The 22,581-nt window shown below is 34.6% G+C and overlaps 1 protein-coding gene and 1 long non-coding RNA gene across 2 annotated transcripts; one reads left to right on the forward strand and one right to left on the reverse strand.

The window, feature by feature from the left end:
- Positions 1–303: 303 nt before the first annotated feature.
- On the reverse strand, positions 304–12,534 carry LOC147837127 (retrovirus-related Pol polyprotein from transposon 297-like). Its single transcript, XR_015478609.1, has 3 exons — positions 12,415–12,534; positions 10,411–10,521; positions 304–2,556 (listed from the first exon to the last, which is right to left on the reverse strand). It is a non-coding gene; the product is annotated as a retrovirus-related Pol polyprotein from transposon 297-like (long non-coding RNA).
- On the forward strand, positions 11,680–18,901 carry pi15b (peptidase inhibitor 15b). Its single transcript, XM_087240972.1, has 6 exons — positions 11,680–11,977; positions 12,129–12,437; positions 15,173–15,291; positions 15,552–15,684; positions 15,755–15,870; positions 15,991–18,901. Exons 2-6 carry the CDS (start codon positions 12,168–12,170, stop codon positions 16,124–16,126), a joined length of 774 nt encoding a protein of 257 aa, XP_087097098.1. The 5' UTR covers positions 11,680–11,977; positions 12,129–12,167; the 3' UTR covers positions 16,127–18,901.
- The last annotated feature ends 3,680 nt before the right edge of the window (positions 18,902–22,581 follow it).

The raw sequence follows: 22,581 nt of genomic DNA on the forward strand, positions 1-22,581 counted from the left end.
AAACAACAAATTTTCTCCTAAATGAGCATAAAAATTTAGGAAAGCAATCGAATGCTTTATTATAGCATTAGATGTGTGCAATTTTAAAGTGACACCTGTTATTGAATGTAATCAAACAAAAAATCCAAATAAATGAGATTCATTCGTTGCTCTTTAATCAGTGTGTGTAAGATATACTGTGAAGAAAAGATCAATGAGATTTGACAACTTGATTCTATTTCTTTATAATAGCTATTACTTTTAATAAGCTGAACTGCTTCCTAATTTATTAGCTGCTAATGTATACTATTTATTTTTTCTTTTGTAAATAATAATAATAAAACACATTACTGACCGTCTAACTGTTTGTTTACAATAAAACAGCTCCAGAAGATCATATTTATAAATTTTGACCATTTTTAAGGGGGTATTTCTTATTATGTTGGGCATATCCCTTATTTTCACATCCCAGTGTTGACATATGAGTAACTGAGACTGCAATGTATCAACTCCCCTTTGGGGGTTTGCTTTAGGAACTCCTGGATTGAATGCAGTGCTAAATTGGCCATTTTCACAGCTGAGAAAAACATGCCTGGTACAAAATTGGTTTTGGTTCATATAGCTAATATTACCCTTAAAGACAACTGTGAATGGGTGAATTTTTTTATAGCTAATTTTTTAAGTTATATTAATTATGCATAAGTAAGGGTGTGGCCAATTGAGTGACCACTAGGTCTCACTGGTCGCGTCTCGTCACCCCAACTGATTCTTGCTGATTAGCCGCTGAGCTTGACATATATTTTGTTTTATTGTTTTTGTTTTTGTTTTGTATGGCTTTAGTCAGTTGCCTTTTAGTATTATTTCCTACAATTATCAGATAATATGGCATGCTGTGTGCACTTATTTGTGCTCACATAACATTTAAGTCGCCTCCATTTCCCAGGTGAGTGAAATTATATACTTTTATACCATCTCTATAAATGTATTTATATTATTTAAGATAATTTCATTCATTCATTTTCTTGTCGGCTCAGTACCTTTATTAATCCGGGGTCGCCACAGCAGAATGAACCGCCAACTTAACCAGCAAGTTTTTTTATGCAGCGGATGCCCTTCCAACCGCAACCAATCTCTGTAAAACATCCACACACACACAATATAGCCTACCCAATTCACCCGTACTGCATGTCTTTGGACTGTGGGGGAAACCGGAGCACCCAGATGAAACCCACGCAAACGCAGGGAGAACGTGCAAACTCCACACAGAAACACCAACTGAGTCGAGGCTCGAACCAGCGCCCCAGCGACCTTCTTGCTGTGAGACGACAGCACTACCTACTGCGCCACTGCTTCGCCCTAAGATAATTTATCATTTATAATTTTCATTAGACCTGTAATGCACTCCAGAATGTGACAGATTGATTAGCTGTAGACTCTAGAACAGTCATTTGAAACACTTTCATACAGTGTTATGCTGGATTTCATCAGTAGCCTTGCACTTACTAACACAGACTATATCTAAAGTGTTTGGAAGTAGTTTGCGTTTTCCTCCTGTAGAAAAACGTCATAAAAACAATGCTTAGTGGCTCAATGTATTACAACAATGTTTTAAAGAGACTAAACATTTTATGACAGTGGACACACTATACCTACACACAGTTCTGTCCAAACAGCTTACAAAAGTGGATTTTCATCATAGGTGCCCTTTAAAACAAGTGTTCATATGTTCCTCCCACACTGAAATGTGGGCCATCGCCACTTCCTGTCTAAAACCAGACATCTGACCAGCCCAGTGCACCATCACTTTAATCACTGCAAAAAATACAACTCCTGTCCCATTTGGTCTAGACCACATTAAAATTCCTCTTTGATGCAACATGACATTTTACAACATTCAACATTAGTTTATGCGTTATTCCACGCTGCACACTATAATTCACATTTATTTAAAGTGCTTGCTCTGGTTTCCACTGTGCATGTTTTGGCCAGAACAGCACCAGATACAGTCTGTGATTCAATCTCTTTTTGCTCTCCTAAAGAGGTTTAGAGTGGGATCATCTCAAAGGTCATTTAGTGGACAGTATTTATTTGGGAATGCCTTTTTCACGCACATTAGTGTAGATTTTATCAGCTGAATATTTGAAGTGTCAGTGCTATTAATTGGATAAATGAAGTGTTATCATAAAAGCTGTAGTGGTGCACACCCTCTTAATTACACTTTTTCTTTATTTCTTCTTCTTTTTTGGCCTTACGATTGGACAGTATTTTGGTTGGAGAGAGAGGAAGGGGAATGGAATCAGCAGAGCAAGGGTTCTAGACATAAATTCCGAAATACTATTTTTATATACTGCTACTTAATGAAGTATTATAGTTTGTATGCAGCAGTGACTTGTTTAAAGAGGTCCTATTATGACCTCCTTTTAAAGTCTTGATTCCGTTTGGGGTCTATTAGAACATGTTTTCATGCTTTGTAGTAAAAAACAACATGATTTTTTTGACATAATTTACATTTTTGCAATACCTTTCTTCTCAGCCTGGGACTAACTTCCAGTTCCAGGTTTGATAAAGGCCCGCATTCTGAAAAAAAAAAAGAAATGGGTTTTGATTGGTTAGCCGTCAAAGGACATTGTAATTGGTGAACAGCTTAGACAATGTTTTAGTACTGCCTTGCCCCTGGCACTGAACCAGAGAAAGATGATGCATTACTTGTCAAAGATGAAAACTTATTGCTAACCCTTTAGTTTAGGTCACTATTCACGCTATTAATATTGACTTATTAACAGCCTATCATTAAGATATTAATTGTTCATTAGTATTTATAAAGTATGATCTTAGTCTGCATCCCTAATCCTACCCAAAACCTAAACCCAACTACTAGCTATTAATAAACAGCTGATCAGTAATTTATTAAGCAAGCAGTGTTAGGTAAAGGTTTGTTAATAGTGAATTGTGACCTAAGCTAAAGTATTGCCAACGTATCAGTGTATTCAATGAAATAACATTTACTTTGTATTGCAGACAAATAAATACTTATATGTACTAGCAAAACAAAATATTTATGGAGAATGCAATGATGATAATTTTCCGCATAATCTGACGTTATGTGCTATTCAATAGATACTCACTGTTTAGTAAACTAGAATGCAATCTTTTCCTAGAATAATTCCCTAGTTCCTAAAAACAGCCATTACTTTCATGTATTTTGGGAGAAGCAGATAATGAGTTTACATGTCCAGCATCATGGCGGTGCCTATCAGCCACTTTTTTTTTGTGCAGTTTTCGTTTTCGCGAATCCACCAGAGGCCGCTGTGTATGCTTTTTAAGATCTCAAATTTCTCTTGTGAGTGCCATTCGCACCGAGAGGGTGCTCGCTGCAGAGCCATTTGAGGAGAGGTGAGCTCCAGAGAGGGGGAACATGAGCTGTCGCTCCTCCTCCTGTAAGCTGTTTTAATGCGTACACCAACCCCACCCCTAACCCTACCCCCAGTGACATCACTCGTAGAAGAAGTGCAAAAAAGGTGGAGCTCAAGCTTAAGCTCCCCCTCTCTGGAGCTCACCTCTCCTCAAATGGCTCTGCAGCGAGCACCTCTTGTTCGCACCTGCTGTTCTTGTGTAAATCTACCACAGGCTGCTGTCGACCGACTGATCGACTGATCCACCCTCCTCCTTTCCTAAACCCAACCAATAGTGTTGTAAATGCAAAGATTGTGACCCGCCCACCCCCTTCCCTAAACCCAACCGAGAGTTTTAAAAAGCAATTCAGAAAAAGAAAATCCCTCGTCTGATTTTTACCACGTTTTTAGATTTTCAGACATTCTCAACCTGTTATTTACTTGTTAATTTTATTGTTTGTATTCTGTTTTTTCTGAACCACTTTCTGGAAGCGTTCTTCACCAGGCTTGATAGTGGTCAACTCCTCTCTGTGTCTCAAGTCCACCGACGCACATGGCAAGCTAACTGGACTGACAACAGTGGCAAAGTCGTCCATACGGAGGTAGTTTTCAGAATGAGTCTATGTTGCGACTATCAAAGTATAAAATATTTAGCAATATAATCCAATTCAGCCAAGCTTTGTACATACAGACAGATATAGCAAGCCATATAGTGGTAACTTTATTGTTGCTTTGACCCTTGACACCCTCCAACCATTTAAATTCCATATCGGCTGCATGTGGGCTACATCATTAAGCCCAGTAAACAACGATTTGTCAGCAGCTAGCTTTCTGCAACTATTACATGGTCGCCCACTAAAGCTAAGCAGGGCTGCTCCAGGTCAGTACCTGCATGGGAGACCTCATGGAAAAGCTATGGTTGCTGCTGGGGGTGGTGTTAGTGAGACCAGCAGAGGGCACTCAACTTGCAGTCTGTGTATATATTGATGGGGACTCTATAATGCTCAGTGAGTGCTGTCTTTCAGATGAGACGTAAAACTGAGGTCTTGACTCTCTGTGGTCGTTAAAAAATCCCAGGATGTCCTTCGAAAAAGAGTAGGGGTTTAACCCTGGCATCCTGGCCAAATTTGCCCACTGACCTCTGCCCATCATAGCCTCCTAACCATCCTCATATAATAATTAGCTTCATCACTCTGTCTCCTCTCCACCAATCAAACGGTCTGGCGCAATATGGCATCCAGCTGGATGCTGCTCACTAATAGTGGATGAGGAGATTTCCCCAATGTGTTAGGCGCTTTGAATGTCCAGAAAAGCACTATATATGTGTAAGGAGTTATTATTATTTGTCAAAACGAACTGTTTATTGTACATTGTAGTTCTTAATTTTTTTTTTAATCCCTTTAGGTTTTAGGGAATGGAATTATCTCCCTTTGCAGGGTACTGGGACACAAACACACTAAACACCATTTAACACTCAAACATACAGTGTATGATGGTTAAATAGTATGGGCATCACTCAACTAATTTACTGAGTTTTTGATACAGAATGTACAGTAGCTGTTTCTCTGTTTGACCAATATGTCAGCATTATACAGTAGATTATACTCAGGCCCACTGAGTTTACAGGCAGTGTCCTGTAAATAAGTCTGACGTGTGAAATCCTTTTCCACACGGTTAGACCGCCATTTTCTTGACTATGCCAGAGATACAATTTCCAAGCCACAGAGCAACCACTTTTTGCTATAAACCACACTATATTTAGTGTTTTCCTTTTGATTATGCCCACACGTGGTTTTATTTTAGGTTGTGTGGGATTCATCTCTGGTGGGAGGTTTGAGGTCATGTTATAAATCCTTTAAAATCCTGATTAGAAAAACACAGCACTGTCTCACGGTGGTCATGACATGATGGCTGATATCGAGGTCCATCACTGCTATCAGCTTGAACTGTTAGAAGGTAAATCAAGGATTACATTTGGAAGCAGATACCGACAGTTAATCAAAACATCAGCAAGAGCCAACTTTACTGAACCATATGACTCAAGTAATATATTAGCGTTAATGAATTTCACCATAGAGACTCCAGAAGCTTAGTTTGGTGATGTTCCCAATAGAGTTTTAACCCCATTACTGTGCTTCATCTGAAATACAACTGTTTTTGTTGGAGAGTTCATAAATCTCACACATTAATAAATATCCAAAAACGTGTATATTATGTTAGAATGATGATGTGATCTTCCTATAAACAGCACTACAGAGTGCATTAGAGGTCTGTTCTCTTTTTGTTCCAGGGAATTCTGTTGAATGACTCATGATCGTAGTCTTTAATCACTTTTTTTTCATATGCAAGCTGCAACTCAGTGCTTTTATGGAGTATTGAGAGACTTGTTGTGCTTGGAGGTTCCCTTAAGAGGGAAATGGCTTTTCTCTCCTTACTCTGACATCTCATATGTAAATAAAATAAAAGCAATGATTTAATTGTTTGCTAGCCCTCACTTTACATCATAATTGCAGTGTTAGTTTCTCTGTCAACCTTGAGCGTGAGTCTAAACCGAGCACAATTGTTAGCGAGTAAACAATGAAGCAAGAAATGATGTCACAGAGGTTTTGACATTCTGCAACAGACGGTTATTCAGAGAAAAGAGAGATGTATTTGATTAAGTGAATATCAGATGAACACATTCGTTTAAGTGCATGCTGACAAATGTAATTCACTTCAATGTTTTTCATTACAAGCTGTCATCATAGCAATTGTTTTTCTCTTAAACTTAACTTTAACAGCTTTGACAGGACTGAAGTGCTGTTTTAACAAAAAGGATATTTATTTTGCTATACCTGCTAGTCTACATATGTGCTTTTTTAACCAACATATCAGTTCTTTCTCACCTAATGCTGATGCGATATATTCAGTCAATATCCAACCATGCTCATTTGCTTAATCCAGAGGAGAACTGATCCCCCGAATGAACCTGGTTTCTCCCAAGGTATTTTTTCCCCCTTCATTTCTGTGACTTTGATTGAGTTTAGATTACTTTCCACTGATGCCTTTGGCTTGCATATTGAGGCCTAAAACACATTTAATATTCAGTGATAACTCCAGCTTGACAGCACTTGAACTTGTTTTATAATCAGTGAACGTTTCTTTGTTATTGAACTTAACCGAATCTTTACTGTATTGAATTAAGATGAATACGAACACTGTTTTCTTGGTCAGAGTTATTATAGTTATCATTAAACTATTTTAGCTTGAAATTTTCAATTGATTTCAGCTTGTAATATTCAGCTCATGTTTTTAACTAAAAGACTAAACTAATGCATAATGTAATTTACAAAAAAGAATAAGACTTTAACCAATATGAAAATTAAACCAATAAAAAATAATTCAAAGTATTAATAAAGACAATTCTGACTCTACTTTTGTGTTTTAATAATGTGAAGTGGCTTTTAAACAGTTTTTATTGTAAAGTACAACACAATAAATATGACTTGATTTAATTTGAACCATGTGGACTATTACATGTTAGATCAAATAAAAAAGGGGTGCAATTTTAGACCACACCTATAATAGAATGCATATCCTGTACTGATAAGATTGTGAAACTGGCCAACAATAGATTTTTGTTTTATGCCTAAATCATTAGATTATTAAGTAAAGATCATTTTGCATGAAGACATTTTAGATAGCTAGAATGTTATAAACCTTGTTTTTATCAGTAATATGCATTGCTATTCACTTCAGACAATTTTAAAGTAATTTTTCTCAATATTTAGATTTTTTTTCCAGCTTTCAGACAATCTAAATATAGCCTCTGTTTAGTTGCCGTTTCTGTGTGGAGTTTGCATGTTCTCCCTGCATTCGTGTGGGTTTCCTCCGGGTGCTCAGGTATCCCCGACAGTCCAAAGACATGCGGTAAAGGTGAATTGAGTGTGTGTGAGTGTGTGTGGATGTTTCCCAGAGATGGGTTGGAGCTGGAAGGGCATCCGCTGCGCAAAAAACATGCTGGATAAGTTGGCGGCTCATTTCTCTGTGGCGACCCCATATTAATAAAGGGACTAAGCCCACACAAAATTGAACGAATTAATGGATCCAAAATTTGATTACATTTTAATTTTACATTTTAATTAGACAGTAAAGCCTGTTAAAGATAGCTAAAGAGAAATATTGCACAACTGTATTTTTTCTAAAATGATTTGTAACATTGACAAACACCCTCCCTAACTGTATGCGCAAAGCTCTGAAGCTCTGATATAGATGTATTTTGGATGATCTCCTCAGTTTTATTAAATAATATATCACTCTATCCTCTGTCTCAGATATATTACAATAAGACATGTTTCTTTATAATAAACACAAGTTGTAATAAATATGTCTTTGAGAATCCATCAAATTACCAGTTTCTAGTCTTTCTATAATACTACACTCAGTCTGTCTAACTCATGTTTCAGGGATAAATTACTTTTAAAAACATAATTAAAGAGCAGCTGTTTTAAATTATAATTAGATTTCACAATATTACTGCTTTTTCTTGAAATACGATAGAGGACAAACAAAGGCCTTTCGACTTACGAACTGCAAACTTTAAATCACAGATATATTCTCTGTATTAACATTTACCATACATATCTGATGACAACTAGTTACAATAAAAGTGACCAACAAATGAATCTGTCAGTTGACTATACGTGGAATGTTCTGTAATGACAATGAGCAGATACTGCTAATTCAGCATGATACAAAGTGAAAGAACACAAAGCTCCTTTTTGAGATTTTTATAGCTCTCTAAACAATAACTTAGGGCCATCTCTCTGTTTTTAGCTTATTTATTTTTTTAAATAATTAGTTGTTGCTTTGAGTTTAGGTCAATAACAGGGTGCTGCATCTGATAATTATTCATAAAACATTTGTACATATCATTGAATAACTTTTCGTCTTTAAAAGAAGTAAGAGTATACATTTAAAAAATTTGAAAGTAAACTATTACATATTACACTGAAATCGGGAGTAGATAAAGTTAATTGCAGAAATATTAAGTTCATGTTTAACTTAAGTTCAGTTTAAATTAAGTACATGCTATCTACATACAGTAAGGAACTTTGACTCTTTTAATATTATTTAACTATTTTATGACACGATTACCTGTCATATCCAAAGTTAGACTAGTTTGCTTATTGTTGAACATAATGTGGGCTTTATTGGCTTTATGGTGTTCTAATATTCCCCACAAATAAATAGCACTGATCCTTAGGACAAACAATATACCTGTCATCAGGTCCAAGAGACCTAATATTGCTTCTCATGTGTATACCACTAATTGGAATTATTAAGAATAAGTATCAACACATGCTGAAAAATTGATGCCATAGTTCAGATGTAAATAAAAACTTGAATCATTTAACCTACAGTAGATAAATCCATGTTCACACTTCAATATATTAATCAACATTATCTTTTTTTTTGTTTGTTTGTTGTGTCTTGACTGTCATAGAGTTTAAAATTAAATATGCTGTACTAAGAATTCTGTGTTGTAAATTAGGAGACTGGAATTAATACTGCATCCAAGTAACATTGCAATCTTTTAGACTGCAAAGTAAGCATACACTGTAAAATATATAAATAAATTAACAGTTTTCTGTATTTTGTGATTCACATTTATGTATATTTTATTACTAATGTTTTTTAATCACATTATGAAACTTTGATCTTTCTTCTGACAACTTTTAACCTTAACAAGTTGGAAAAAGTGACTTATGTGCACATTTTTAATAGTTTAAAGTGATATATTTTCTGGGTTGGTTTTGTATTGTTTTCTGCAAAAACCTTCTAATAAGCTGCCAGTACTTTTTCTGTTGTTTTACAGATTCATTTATTTACAGTATATGTTATTTCTTATACATTAGTTATTTCAAACTACTAAAAAGTCAATAAAAGTCACTTTGTTAAACTGTAGAGTTGAATTTAAAATATCAAAAAATGACAGAGAAGAGCTCAAGGTCCTATTATGAAATTCTCAACCATAAATAGATCGAAAATACAAAATACAAAAACTGTTAACAGATATTAACAGATTTTTTTTTCAGTGTATGCGTTTTTTCAAAAAAATTGACAGAATACAAACTTATGCTATGTTTTTAAAAATTGTTAACAATAGTTATATACAGAATGGACTGGCTTTAGTAAACCATTGCTCATCCAGACTTTTAACTAGGACAGATTTTACCTCCCAAACAGAGCACGGTGTAATCAAGTCCTTATTCTGTTACTGTGAGCTGCCAGTTAAGAACATCATTGGGTGGAGCACACAAAAGCTAAGAAGGGATACGGATGGCTTGGCAGAAGACCTACTCTTTTTCTTTCTACTGTACTCTTCTTCAGTCAGCTAACAGCACCAGTCCCCTAAATGAACATGCATTGTAAAATGATCAAATATGAGTGGGTTGAGTTTTAATATAGATCAACACACAGAAAGGCTGCAGAAGCTTGCATTTTAATTTCAGCTTACTACTGCTGAGGTTTGCTCTGTGTGTACTAAAACACAAAAACAGAAACTAATTCCACTAAATTAAATACTGTGCACTTGTAAAGGAAATAACCAGATATCCTGGGCCTCTATTGTATATATCTGGTTTCGCACTTGCTGTTTTGAGTTCTTACTTTTGCACAGACATGCAATTTCAAAGTTACAGCCAATGTTTCTCTGCATGTTTGCTGATTTATTGCAAATCACTATTTTATGATAGGATTTGTTAATAATAATAATAATAATAATAATAATAAAATAGAAACACTTTCATGAGCCCCCCAACAAGTTGCATATGTTGCACTAATGTATTGTTAAGCAATTATTTTATATGCAATTTAACCCTAAAACTAAACATCAAACTAATTACTACTTAGCCACAGTAAACATCTTCTTTCTGGACTGAAGAATGCATAAGCAGTAAGAGTCAGTTCCAAGAAAACCTGCAAATTCACAGTTCAGCTGAAGAGGGGAGGAGAGCTGAAGGGGAGTGGGGTCGTATGTGCGTCACGTTGCTCTTACTCAGCTTCCACCTGCCAAAGAAAACGATATGCCTCTGAAGGGGCTTCTTAACTTGGCTCCACACACACGCTGGCAAAATGGGCTCTTTGGACTCACATTGAACAAGTGTATCTGTGTAGAAAATAAGACAAGAAAAAACACATACCGTATAATACAAAAATCAAAGCTCACTGACTTTATGTGGCTAAAGATGTATCATATTTTGCTGTGTTTAGTGAACTGTAGCCCATGAGTTGATATTGTGTTAAATATGAGCAATAGCTACAGTACATCCCACTGTGACCTGTTATTTGGTGCCCACCCAATATTTATAATTATTAATAATTTATAATAATAATTTTAATAATAATTTAGTTTGGCTGTGATAATTGTATATACTTTATTTATTTAGACATATTTCATAAGTCTTTATGAAAATGTTATAAAAATAAACCAAAGTTTTTTTTAATGTTTTTTATTATTATTTCATTACAACCTTTCATTTGAAACAAATAAATATTAAAAAGACAATTAAAACATGACTGTGTACAAGAACTACAATCCCAAGGACCATTATTGCATTATTACATTTTAAAAATTAGAGCAATATAAAATGATTCATTTTAAAGTAGTTGGTTGTGCGGAAACAATTTATATCAGATTTAATGCAAAATGACTTCATTACATGCTTAATGAGAGCCGACAGAGCTAAAGATCTATGAGCGACAGAGCTAAGATGCTTTTTTTTCACCGTGACTCTGAGTGGTCTAATTTTCAGTACAGCATCTTGGGTAATGTAGTTGTTATTTATTTATTTATTTATTTAATCTGCTTTTTTTTTTAAAGTATAGATCTACTAAACATTTTATTCCAAGCATATAACTAGGCAAATTCATAGTTCTGAAAAATCTGAGGTTGTCTCTTTATACTAATTTTTTATAGCTATACAAAGCTGTACGTTAATAAAATAAAATAGGTCACACTTTACAATAAGGTTTCATTAGTTAATGTCAGTTATTGTATTTACTAAAATAAACTAAGTATGAACAATACTTGTGCAGCATTCATTAATCATAGTTCAACATTTACTACCTTATTAATCTTCAAATTCATGCTTGTTAACATTAGTTATTGCACTTAACGTGAACTAACAATGAACAACTTGATTTACATTAACGTAAAAGTAACATGAACAAATACTGTAATAAATGTATTGTTCAATATCACAATACAACCTTACTGTAAAGTGTTGCCATAAAATAAAATAAAATAAAATAAATGTACTTGCATGTTGACCAGGGTGTGATATTAAGTGACTGCCTGAGGTTCACAACACTACTAACAATAAAGCAATAGCCTATACGGAAAGTTTAGGATAGTATACTATTGATGGTAAAACGAGCAACTTATGCTGGCAGGACACTGTTCAGGTGACCGACGGGCAGAGCACCTTGCGCTTGCCTCCTGAATCACAGCACAGTATAAAAGCCAGAGGCAGCAGTTGAGGATGAGAGATCTGCATCTGCATCTGGATAACTGACTCAGAGCTGCTGCTGCTGCTTCACCGCAAACTCCTGCAGATTCAACGGTACGATGCTCGCGCAGGACACTAATTAGCCTATTGAAACGTTTCATATCACATTTTATTTCTAATGTCCTCTCTGCTAGTCTTTCTGTCACTTATTTATCACTTTGAGATGCAAATGTTAATTTTTTATTCATTGTTGTTTTATCTGCAGTTAACTCCATAGCAGGGCTACTGTATTCACCAAAGAGGGATGAAGACCGTCAACTTTTTTACCGACTTGCTTCTTGTATTCATAGCCAGTGATGCGAGCGCTTGGGTTATCAGAAATGCGACCGAAACGCAAACCGGAACCAATCTCACTTTCAGTACATCGGAATTGGGGGATGATCAAGGAATAGGATCCAAACCCAAATCAAGGAGAAAACGGTACATTTCGCAAAGTGACATGATTGCAATTCTGGATTATCACAACAAGGTGCGTGCGAATGTTTTCCCACCTGCAGCCAACATGGAGTACATGGTAAGATTTCCACAGATCGCTTCCATAATTCATATAAAACAATTTAACGCTCAACGTCAAAACTAGCCGATGAATCTGATTAAAACTGACATGCGATGATTTCAAGACAGCCCCTCCTGCTGGATACATTACAATATTACAATATAGCTTCGATGCATTTAACAATTTATTTAGAGTTTAAAACGTGTTTCTTTTTTATTTTTTGTACAGAATTTAATATAAGCAAATGATTATAGTAGTTGTTAAAAGGACAGTTCACCCCCAAAAATAAAATGTGCTACAGATTTTTTTAATCTTAGGCAATACAAGTGTAAGTGACATAAAAATAAGTTCACACTTAGATATTACTTGATAATCATAACAGGCATGCTGCCCTGGAAGAGAATCCTGAGCTCGGAGATAATTGAGCCCAGGGCTCCCGCTTGATCAATGAGCATGTAAGGTGTACGAGATCAGTTCTTGAGAGCTCCCCCTGGTAAAGGAACAAAGGTGGAGATTCTTTTAAAAACAAAGAAAAGGGATGAGCTATTTATAGTGAGTTTGGAATAATTTGATTGGCTTTCTACAGATGAGAGACCAGCCGCGATCAACCATATCACATGCTCCTCTCAAAACTAGTTTGTGAAACTTCACAAACTATTCTTCTGCAGAGCATCAAATAAGAATTTAGCTGAAGCTGCGGTCACACTAGAGTCTGAGCATGCAAAATTATGGTGCTGTGAAACGGGGCGGTATTAAACAAGATAATTGGATATGTTAAAAAGTTAGCGATTGGTCCATATTTTAAATTCCTTTCCAGAGTGGTCATGTTTTGATCCTCGATTGGTCTCATGCAGTCAAGTGATGCAATTTCGCAGGTCAGAGTTCACCAAGATGGAACTTACTTTGCAACGCAGCAAACTGCGAAACTTGTCGCACGACCTTGCATTTCCGATTTGACGGATTTGCATGTGTATGAATGGAGGTCTATGGGGAGACAAGTCCAATGTGACCGCAGCTTTAAACTTATGGTAATTTATAATTTATTCAGTTAATGGCTACTGGTACTTTCAGAGTCAACAAAACATATACAGGCAAAATAAAATTAATATTCTTTATGATACTTATGTTAAGTGTCTTCATTTTATAAAGATTCTGTGCAAGAAATTAAACATTATTTATTTACAACTATAGGCTACTTTTAGCTTGCAGACTCAGCAGTTTTTGTTCAAGATTGTTTGAATGTGCATTTTCTGGTTCGTATAATGATGAAATGTGTGGTTATGTGTGCATGGTTGCAAACTCACATGTAAGCTGAGATATTGACGATACATAATCCATTGGCTAATTCTAAGAATCAGTCAGCAAAAGCAGCTATCAGTACTGTCTGATCGTTGCATTCAAAATTAATTTGTGCTTCGTTGAAAGAAAATCCCTTTTGTTTGGATTAGGCATGGGACTATAACCGTTTTCAAGGTTTACCGTGGTTTAAAAAAGTCAAGGTTTTACGGTGTATATACAGTATATACGGTATCCTACGGTAAGATGGCTTAAAAAATTGTTTGTTTTTTAGGACAACAGTATCTCAAGCAGAAAAGATATCCAAAGATTCTGTTTTTGAAAATAATGAAGACAGCAAAAGACACAGAATCAAATAGAGATGATTCATTTGAATTATTTAGCCTGAAATGCTCACTGTTCCAAAATATTTTTCAAAATAAAATACTTTCTGTTGAAAGGGGGAGAAGTTTTAGTTTTTTACTCAAACATTTAAAAAGAATATATTTTAGAGCAGTAATCACAGTATTATGAAACCATGATATTTTTATCTATGGTTATATCGTCAGAATCATATGCCCATGCCTATTGCTGATTTGCTCATAGGCGACAACAAATCTGCATGTTGTAAGCTCTGAACTACTAAAATTCAATGAGGTGTATACATCTATTTAATCTGATTACGCATATATGCCTTATATTGTGTCGAGTAGTCAGTAGTCATTCATTTTCTTTTTGGCTTAGTCCCTTTATCAATCAGGGGTCGCCACTGCAGAAGGAACCGCCAACTTATCCAGCTTACATTTTACGCAGCGGATGCCCTTCCAGCTACAACCCATTACGAGGAAACACCCATACACACTCATTTACACACATACACTACAGACAATTTAGCCTACCCAATTCACCTATATTACATGTCTTTGGACTGTGGGGGAAACCTCCACGCAGAAATGCCAACTGACACAGCTGAGGTTTAAACCAGCGACCTTCTTGCTGTGAGGCAAACGTGCTACCCACTGCGCCACCATGCAGCCCACAGTCAGTATTATTAATATGAATTATTAACATTCAAAACTGAAAAAACTTACCACATTTTTTATTTGAGTTTGTTATGTTAATCAGCTAATAATTAGTCACGTCTTTTCTGTTTGTGACTGAAACCATTTAATCTGAAGCAGCATATTGATGTAGGTTATTCAGCTTGTTGATATTTTTTATTTTGACATATTTCTTTCACAATTGTATAATTTATTACTGTTATTTTAAAAGCTGGAAACTATTTTGAAATTAGTTTTCATTTAAAATTGGTATTAGTATCAGTAGATATCAGTATCAACTAACAGTATTGGCTGATAGATATTGGTGCATCATAAATGAACCCTTTATGTGTTTGTATGTGCTCTCCACCATTGTTTTAACTAGAAACATTTAATAATTATTGCAAATAAATACCTCTGATCATCTATATTTACTAGCTTTGGGATGATGGACTGGCCAGGTCAGCAGAAGCATGGGCAGCCACCTGTATTTGGGAACACGGACCACCTTACCTTCTCCGATATCTGGGTCAAAACCTCTCAGTTCGAACTGGCAAGTAAGTCTAGCAGGTGAACATTTGGTTGGCATTGATAGAACAACCACTTTGAACTGTATTGTTCTCCGAATAAAAATCACTGGTGCTTGTTTAAGACTTGAAATGTCACTTTGGCAGCATTATCAAATTACAAACGATGAACGAGACTCAAGGCAGTAGGCCAGACCAAAGTTTTGTGTTTTGGATGAAGTCCAGCAAGTGGATGAGACAGGACTTTTTTACTTTCATAATTACACTCAGATTGTTTCTGCTTCTGCCAGTTACCGCTCCATTCTTCAGCTGGTTAAACCATGGTACGATGAGGTCAGGGATTATATGTTTCCATACCCACGTGACTGTAATCCCCACTGCCCGATGCGCTGCTATGGACCCATGTGCACACATTACACACAAGTGAGTGGCTGCAAGTCATAAATCAAAAGATGTCAACGGTGAAATGTTTGACACTCTCTAAATGTTACAGATGGTGTGGGCGTCATCAAACAGAGTTGGATGTGCCATCCAAACCTGCTTCAATATGGTAGTATGGGGTGCTGTGTGGAGAGAGGCAACGTACTTGGTCTGCAATTATTCCCCAAAGTAAGTTTTATCTTTTAAAGCAACTCTAGCCAGATCTAGCCAGCAAGAGCACAGAGCAAACCATTCTTTGGCTGATAACATGCTTGTTATTGTACCGTATTTGTTATTTGTTTTTTTTAGGGGCAACTGGATTGGTGAAGCACCATACAGAGTTGGTGTGCCATGCTCCGCCTGTCCTCCAAGCTACGGAGGTTCATGTAGTAACAACATGTGCTTTCCTGCTATCAACTCAAACTTCATGTACTGGTTTAAATGAGCCAATAATATAGTTACTGTGGGCATTTTGCAGTGATGTTGTACTATCTAATAGTTTCGATAAAAAGAAATTATAATATTGATGCAAATGTTAGCATCAATCATTCACTCTCAGAAATAAAGGTACAAAATCTGTCACTGGTGTATTACCTTTTTAAAAGGTACACTTTTGTACCATACTGGTGGAAATACACTTTTGTATCTTTAAGGTTAACTTTTGTACTTTTAAGGTTGACTTACTGTGAGGTACACATTAAGTTCTACCAGAAAGTCCAGGGAGATAATTATGATACTGAATTACTTTTATTGATGAGTATTATTTGATAAGAGTATCATGAGACAGGATTTCTTTGGCGGAGGCCCCATCCATAGCTTGGTTTGAAAGCTTTTAGATCTAGCTACGTCTTTTGAGGATGAAGGCAGGGACGGAGCCTTACCCCTCTGGACAGGGCCAACCTGGTGGTGGTGGGGACGATGGGTATACGTTTGCGTCGGTGCCTGCAACCAAATTAATGAAATGAATGGACAGCTTATATATTCCTTGTGTCTCGTGGCTATTGGTTGGAACTGATTGTGATGAGTCTTGTGACATTTAGGTCTTCCTAGAACTACCGCTAAAAGCTACATTTACTGTGAGGTACACATTTGTACTTTTTAGGTATTAATATGTACCTTTTAAAGACTAGTTAGGAACAAAACTTTATCCTTTGAAACGGTACTGCCCCAGTCACAGATTTTGTACCTTTATTTCTAAAATTGTTATGACAAATAAACCAAGATTGTTGGTGTTTAAATAAAAATTTCACCCAAAAATATAAATTCTGCCATCATTTAATCGCTTTTTACTTTTTCAAAAACTGTTTGAGGTTTTTTCTTCTAATAAGCACAAAAGTACATATTTTGAAGAAAGCAGGAAACTTCTAATCATTGACTTTCATAGTATTTGTTTTTTTTATCTGGAATTCAATGGTTGCATGTGTTTTTTTTAGCTTTCTTGAAAATATATTATATTGTGTTCAGCAAAAGAACAAAGCTCATAAAGGTTTATAACCATTTGAGGATGAGTTTATTTTTGGGTGAACCTGCCTTATGTTTAGGATGAAAACATCCACTAAATTAAACTTCCCTACAGGGAACAATTAAAAATGCATATGGGGTCATGGCTTTGCAATCAAAAAATTTTATTATAATGGAAGCCAGTGGAGCCAAAACTGGCACAAATATAACGGAAGGGTAGTAAATTTGCCCACAGCCTATTGTTGAGTTCTTTAAAATAAGATTTGTCACCAAAAATCATTCTATTTGCTAAAATACAGAGAAAGTTGTGGCCACATTAACACTCAACAGCACCCCATAGTGGATGCAAACGTCCTCAACATATCATAAGGGTTAAATAAATTTTATATAGAGTTTCAATACAAATTGGTTCTAAATATATTAATTATTATTATTATTTGATCTGTTTCAGTTAATATCAAGAGCTTGCATAACACATTTATTAATTTGTACAATCAATTTTATACAAAAATGTTGAGTATGTGGAAAATGAGCAGATCATTTAACAATGCACAACAAATAAGATTGTACAAAATAATTCATACAAATCAGCCACTAACATAATATAGTTATGAAATGCTGTGATATTGGTCAGTTTTTCTTTATATGATTTAGTCTTTCACACAATGGTTACTACAAAAACGTAAACATGCCACAAAAGTATTCAACATTAACAAGACTTTCATCCATTCATTCGTTTTTTTTTTTGGCTCAGTCCCTTTATTCATTAGGCTCTTCCAGCTGCAACCAAGTAGTGGGAAACACTACTCCATAACTCTAAACACTAATTCTCATTCACACTTAAACAATACGGCCATGGTCTGTGGACTGCAAGGTAAACCGGAGCACCCGGAGGAAACCCACACAAACAAGGGGAGAAGATGCAAACTCCACACAGAAAAGCTAACTGACCCAGCCAGGGCTCAAACCAGTGACCTTCTTGCTTTGAGGTGACAGTGCTTTCCACTGAGCCACCCTCAATAAATAACATAAAATAATCAAATCAGAAGCTACATTTTATCAAGTTCACTTCACCAGTACGAATAACCCTATAACTAAGTTAAAATTGGCTGTGATGATTAGTTAAGGCATTACTTAATTCAATCGTTAGTAAATGATTACTCAAATTATATCAGCAATTTCAAAACATTTTTGTCTTAATGTAATTATTAGCATTAAGTTAACAGAACTCAATTTAATTTAAACATTTAATCAATTAAGTCAGCAAATTTTACCTAATAGGACTCCTTTTATATTGATATGCATTTTGTACAGCAGATGTAGTAGCGTTTTTGTACAGTATGTGATACTATTGAACCCAGAAATGGTGCTAATGATAATGTCATTTTAATGTAACTGTTTTAGAAGCAGTCATCATCATATTGATGCTCGTTGATAGTTAATTATTCTTTTCTGGTGCACAGATCAAATCCGTTTACTTATCACTATATATAGCAATGTTTATATTCCAATATACAGCTATTTCTTAAAGGTTTTTTATGTTCATTTTGTCAGGGGTTTTCCAAGGTGCTCAGACATTATTCCAGCTATTTTGTTCAGGTTAATTAAAAGGCAGCCTCAATTTTTTTTACATGGTTTTTATAGCTGTCTGGGTAATTTCTGTAGCAAAACAAAGTATTCTAGGATTTTATAATGATAACATTGAATTTGTAACTTTTTATTTTATTTTATATTGGTCATTAAAAGTTGTCACAAGTTATAGTGTTTTATGCTCTTGTATTTTTTTGTGTTTTGTTTTACCATATAGATTGGCAATCCATTTTAAATATCTGTGGAAAGGTGCTCTGATTTTGTTTGCTTTTCTTTTTACAATTCTCTGCTTGTCTGAAAAGAGGAGGTTCGTCACTAAGCTTTTAAATTTCTAAAATAATTTTTTATAAATTTGTTTGATATTATAGTTAATGCCAGACCACATAAGTTGTTTTTTCTTGCAATTGATGGCTCATTGAGATGATTATCAGCTGACATTTGTTGTACATTCCCAGCACATAGTAGCAGTATTTTAATGCCTGTAAATTAATTTACCCCCTTAAACAAGATACATTTTGTGTTGAGATAATTTACTCCAGTCCATTATGCAGTTTGTGTTATTTCTTATGAAGTGTTTTGTATTAAATGTTTTACATTAGTGCTGAAAATATTCTAATAAATATGTCTTTGCTATTTGGGAGAGTGTATATTTAAGGTAAAATTTGTGTTATTTAAATAGTTACATTTACATTATTAGTAAGTTTTAACATCAGAGTAGGTGGAAACTGCATATAAAACAGCAAATATCGCACTTCCTCAAGCTCAAAACATGCATTGGGTTTATTTGAAAAACACATTTCTAAGATTTTCCCGGCACATGTTGCTTATTGTTTCAGTGTCTTTCAGAGGCTGCTGCATTATGTGAGCTTCTTTGATTGTGTAAACTTGTGTGTCTATGAAACTAAAAGGTTCCAGTTTTCCAGGACAGTTCTTCAGTGTTTCTCATTCAAGTCACCTCATTCATGCTAGATTGAATAATTAATTTATTTTATTATTATCTTTATTATTTGTGTGCATTATTTTTTACTACTCTGAACAGATTCGGATCTGCAGGCCTGAACAGTTTTGAGGCACCTGAAAATGTTTCTGATCACTGTGCAAGACAAAACATTCTCAGCATTTCTGTATGTTGATCAAGATGAAATATGAGCAATGGTGAAGCAGTAGTATGTTTTCTCAGAAGGAAATACCCACAATTAAATATTTGTAAAAATTTCCCAGACCATCAGTATTGGCAATTGATGTGAGCAGAAATAAACTGAAAGACTTCCCTCCTCAACACCACCAAATAACAAACATAATCCAGCTCCCTCAGCAAAATATAGGTCAAAACCACTGCATACATTAACTGGGCTGACTGAAGGACTTTCCAGCCAACAGATACAGTACATTGAAATCATTCTTTTGCACATTGAAAAAAAGATCCTCCTTTAATACTACTATAACATGACTTCTCAAAAGACGCCATACAGCTTACAGAAACGTTTTTGCACTACGACACTAAAAGTAGATGAGGGAAATACTTAAGCTTCTCGTTTTTAAAATGTATGTCATGCAGATCAGATGTTATGTATAAATGTGGTGAAATGTGCATGTTAGTTATAGTGTAGAGTAATTACAGTTCATGAAGTTCAATGTTTCCATAAAGCAAATCTTGAGGCGAAAAAGACACTCAAAACTGCCATCTGGTGTTTTGTTTGGAATATAACAATACTGTATAACAGTTCATATACTGTATACAACACCCATTTCAAGTTAATTTGACCTAAATTAATAATTAAAGGTGCCAATAATGACAATTAAAAGCATAGTAGCTGAATATAAGTTTATATTAAAACAATTAGGCTACATTACAGTTTTTCTGAGTGGCGTTGGTGCATTTCTTACAACACTGTTTACATTTGCACAACAGTTTATGCATTTCTTAAAGCAATAAATACAAACTGCAAAACCTTGTTGATAACGTGCAAACTTATATCACTTGCTCAAAATGGATAGCTCATTCCTCAAAAGCAAGTATTGATGTCAATCAAAGTGTCAGTATCATCAAAATGAAAAACCATGACACCATTGTTTATGAACAAGATAGTCAAATGGCTTTGTCATGTTTTCATTATGACAGTTTACGTTGTACATTTTTTCAATGCAAAAAAAGGTCCGATTTTGGTGACACTTCCTGAAAATGCTCTAGACAGCACTAGATACTATTAGCACTGCCATTTGAAAACTGAATTTAGACTTCACTGCATTTAGTAAGCTATCTGAGTACAAGACACTGAAAATGTATGTTTCACATTTTTACTGCATTTGTTCTTTGCAATTCTAATTTATTCACAGCATTGTGCAAAAGAATAAATACATTCTTATTTACAATAAACATAAACTTTCTTTGGGAAGAGCTGTGCACAACTGTAAACAATATTGCAGTACATATTGGAACTGAACCTACAACATACACAGGTCGGTAAGTCATTCATGAAAATTTTCAATTTTTAAGACATTTTCAGGAAAATAATGATTTAAATTTTTTTTAATAAAATTTGCTAGACATATTTTGACAACTAGTTCATAATTTTTGTATGTAATGACTCAAGCAATGAAACGAGGACTATTAGTTTTATATGGGATGACTATTCAGCACTTAAAAGTTTAGTTCATTTTGACTGACATGACATAAGCAAATGATAATGTTATAAATAGCTGAGAGTTGTATGAAAGCAATCGATGCATGTCCAAAAGCATTTGCAATTTGTTGGAAGGAATGAGAAACTGCTATTAGGATGTGCACAAATGACAAATTTTTTGGAGAAATGCATTAACTGTTGTGCAAATGTAAACAGTGTTGTGAGAAATGCACCAAAGCGACTGAGAAAAACTGTAAATGCATCCTTATTTACAACAAACATAAACTTTCTTTGAGTTGAACTGTGCACAACTGTGAACAATATTGCAGTACATATTGGAACTGAACAGTGGTCTGTAAATCATTCATGAAATTGTTCAATTTAGAAGACACTTTCAGGAAAAAAAGATTTAAAATGCTTTTATAAAATTAGCTTGACATATTTTGACAGCTAGTTCATCATTTTTGTATGTAATGACTCAAGTAATGAAATGAGGACTATTAGTTTTTATATAGAATGACTATTCAGCATTCACAAGTTTAGTTCATTTTGACTGACATGACATAAGCAAATGATAATGTTATAAAACAGCAGAGAGTTGAATGAACACAATTAATGCATGTCCAAAATCATTTGCAATTTGTTGAAAAGAATGAAAAACTGCTGATGTGCTCAAATGACTAATTGTTTTGAGAAATGTATTGACTGTTGTGCAAATGTAAACAGTGTTGTGAGAAATGCACCAACAGTAGCCTATAAAAAATGTAATGTTTAAGATTGGTTTAAAAAGCTTACAAATATAGCTATAATAATAATAATAATAATAATAATAATAATAATAATAATAATTATAATAATATAAAAATACATTTTACCTTTATAAAAACTACAAAATGGTATATTTAATGCACCTTCATTACAGGCCTGGTACAAAATAGTGTACTTTTAAAAAAAGTAACATTTAATAATTATTTTTTAAATATTATATATTTTAAAGTTATTCTTAAAACTTTTATAAACAAAAAATTGGACCAATTCATCCTAGTATAGAGTGCACTTAAAAGTATGCATACTAGTGCAATAATTACTGCATTAGGTATACTTGAAGGATATATAAACTTAACATTTCAAAAAAGAAAGAAAAATTCACACACAAAATAAATGTTTTTTGACTTACATGCGACTGCACACTAATATATATACAGACTTGCCCACCTAACACTTC

Source organism: Danio rerio, chromosome 2 (genome assembly GCF_052040795.2).
Source record: "Danio rerio strain M-AB ecotype USA chromosome 2, GRCz13ab, whole genome shotgun sequence".
NCBI lineage: Eukaryota > Metazoa > Chordata > Actinopteri > Cypriniformes > Danionidae > Danio > Danio rerio.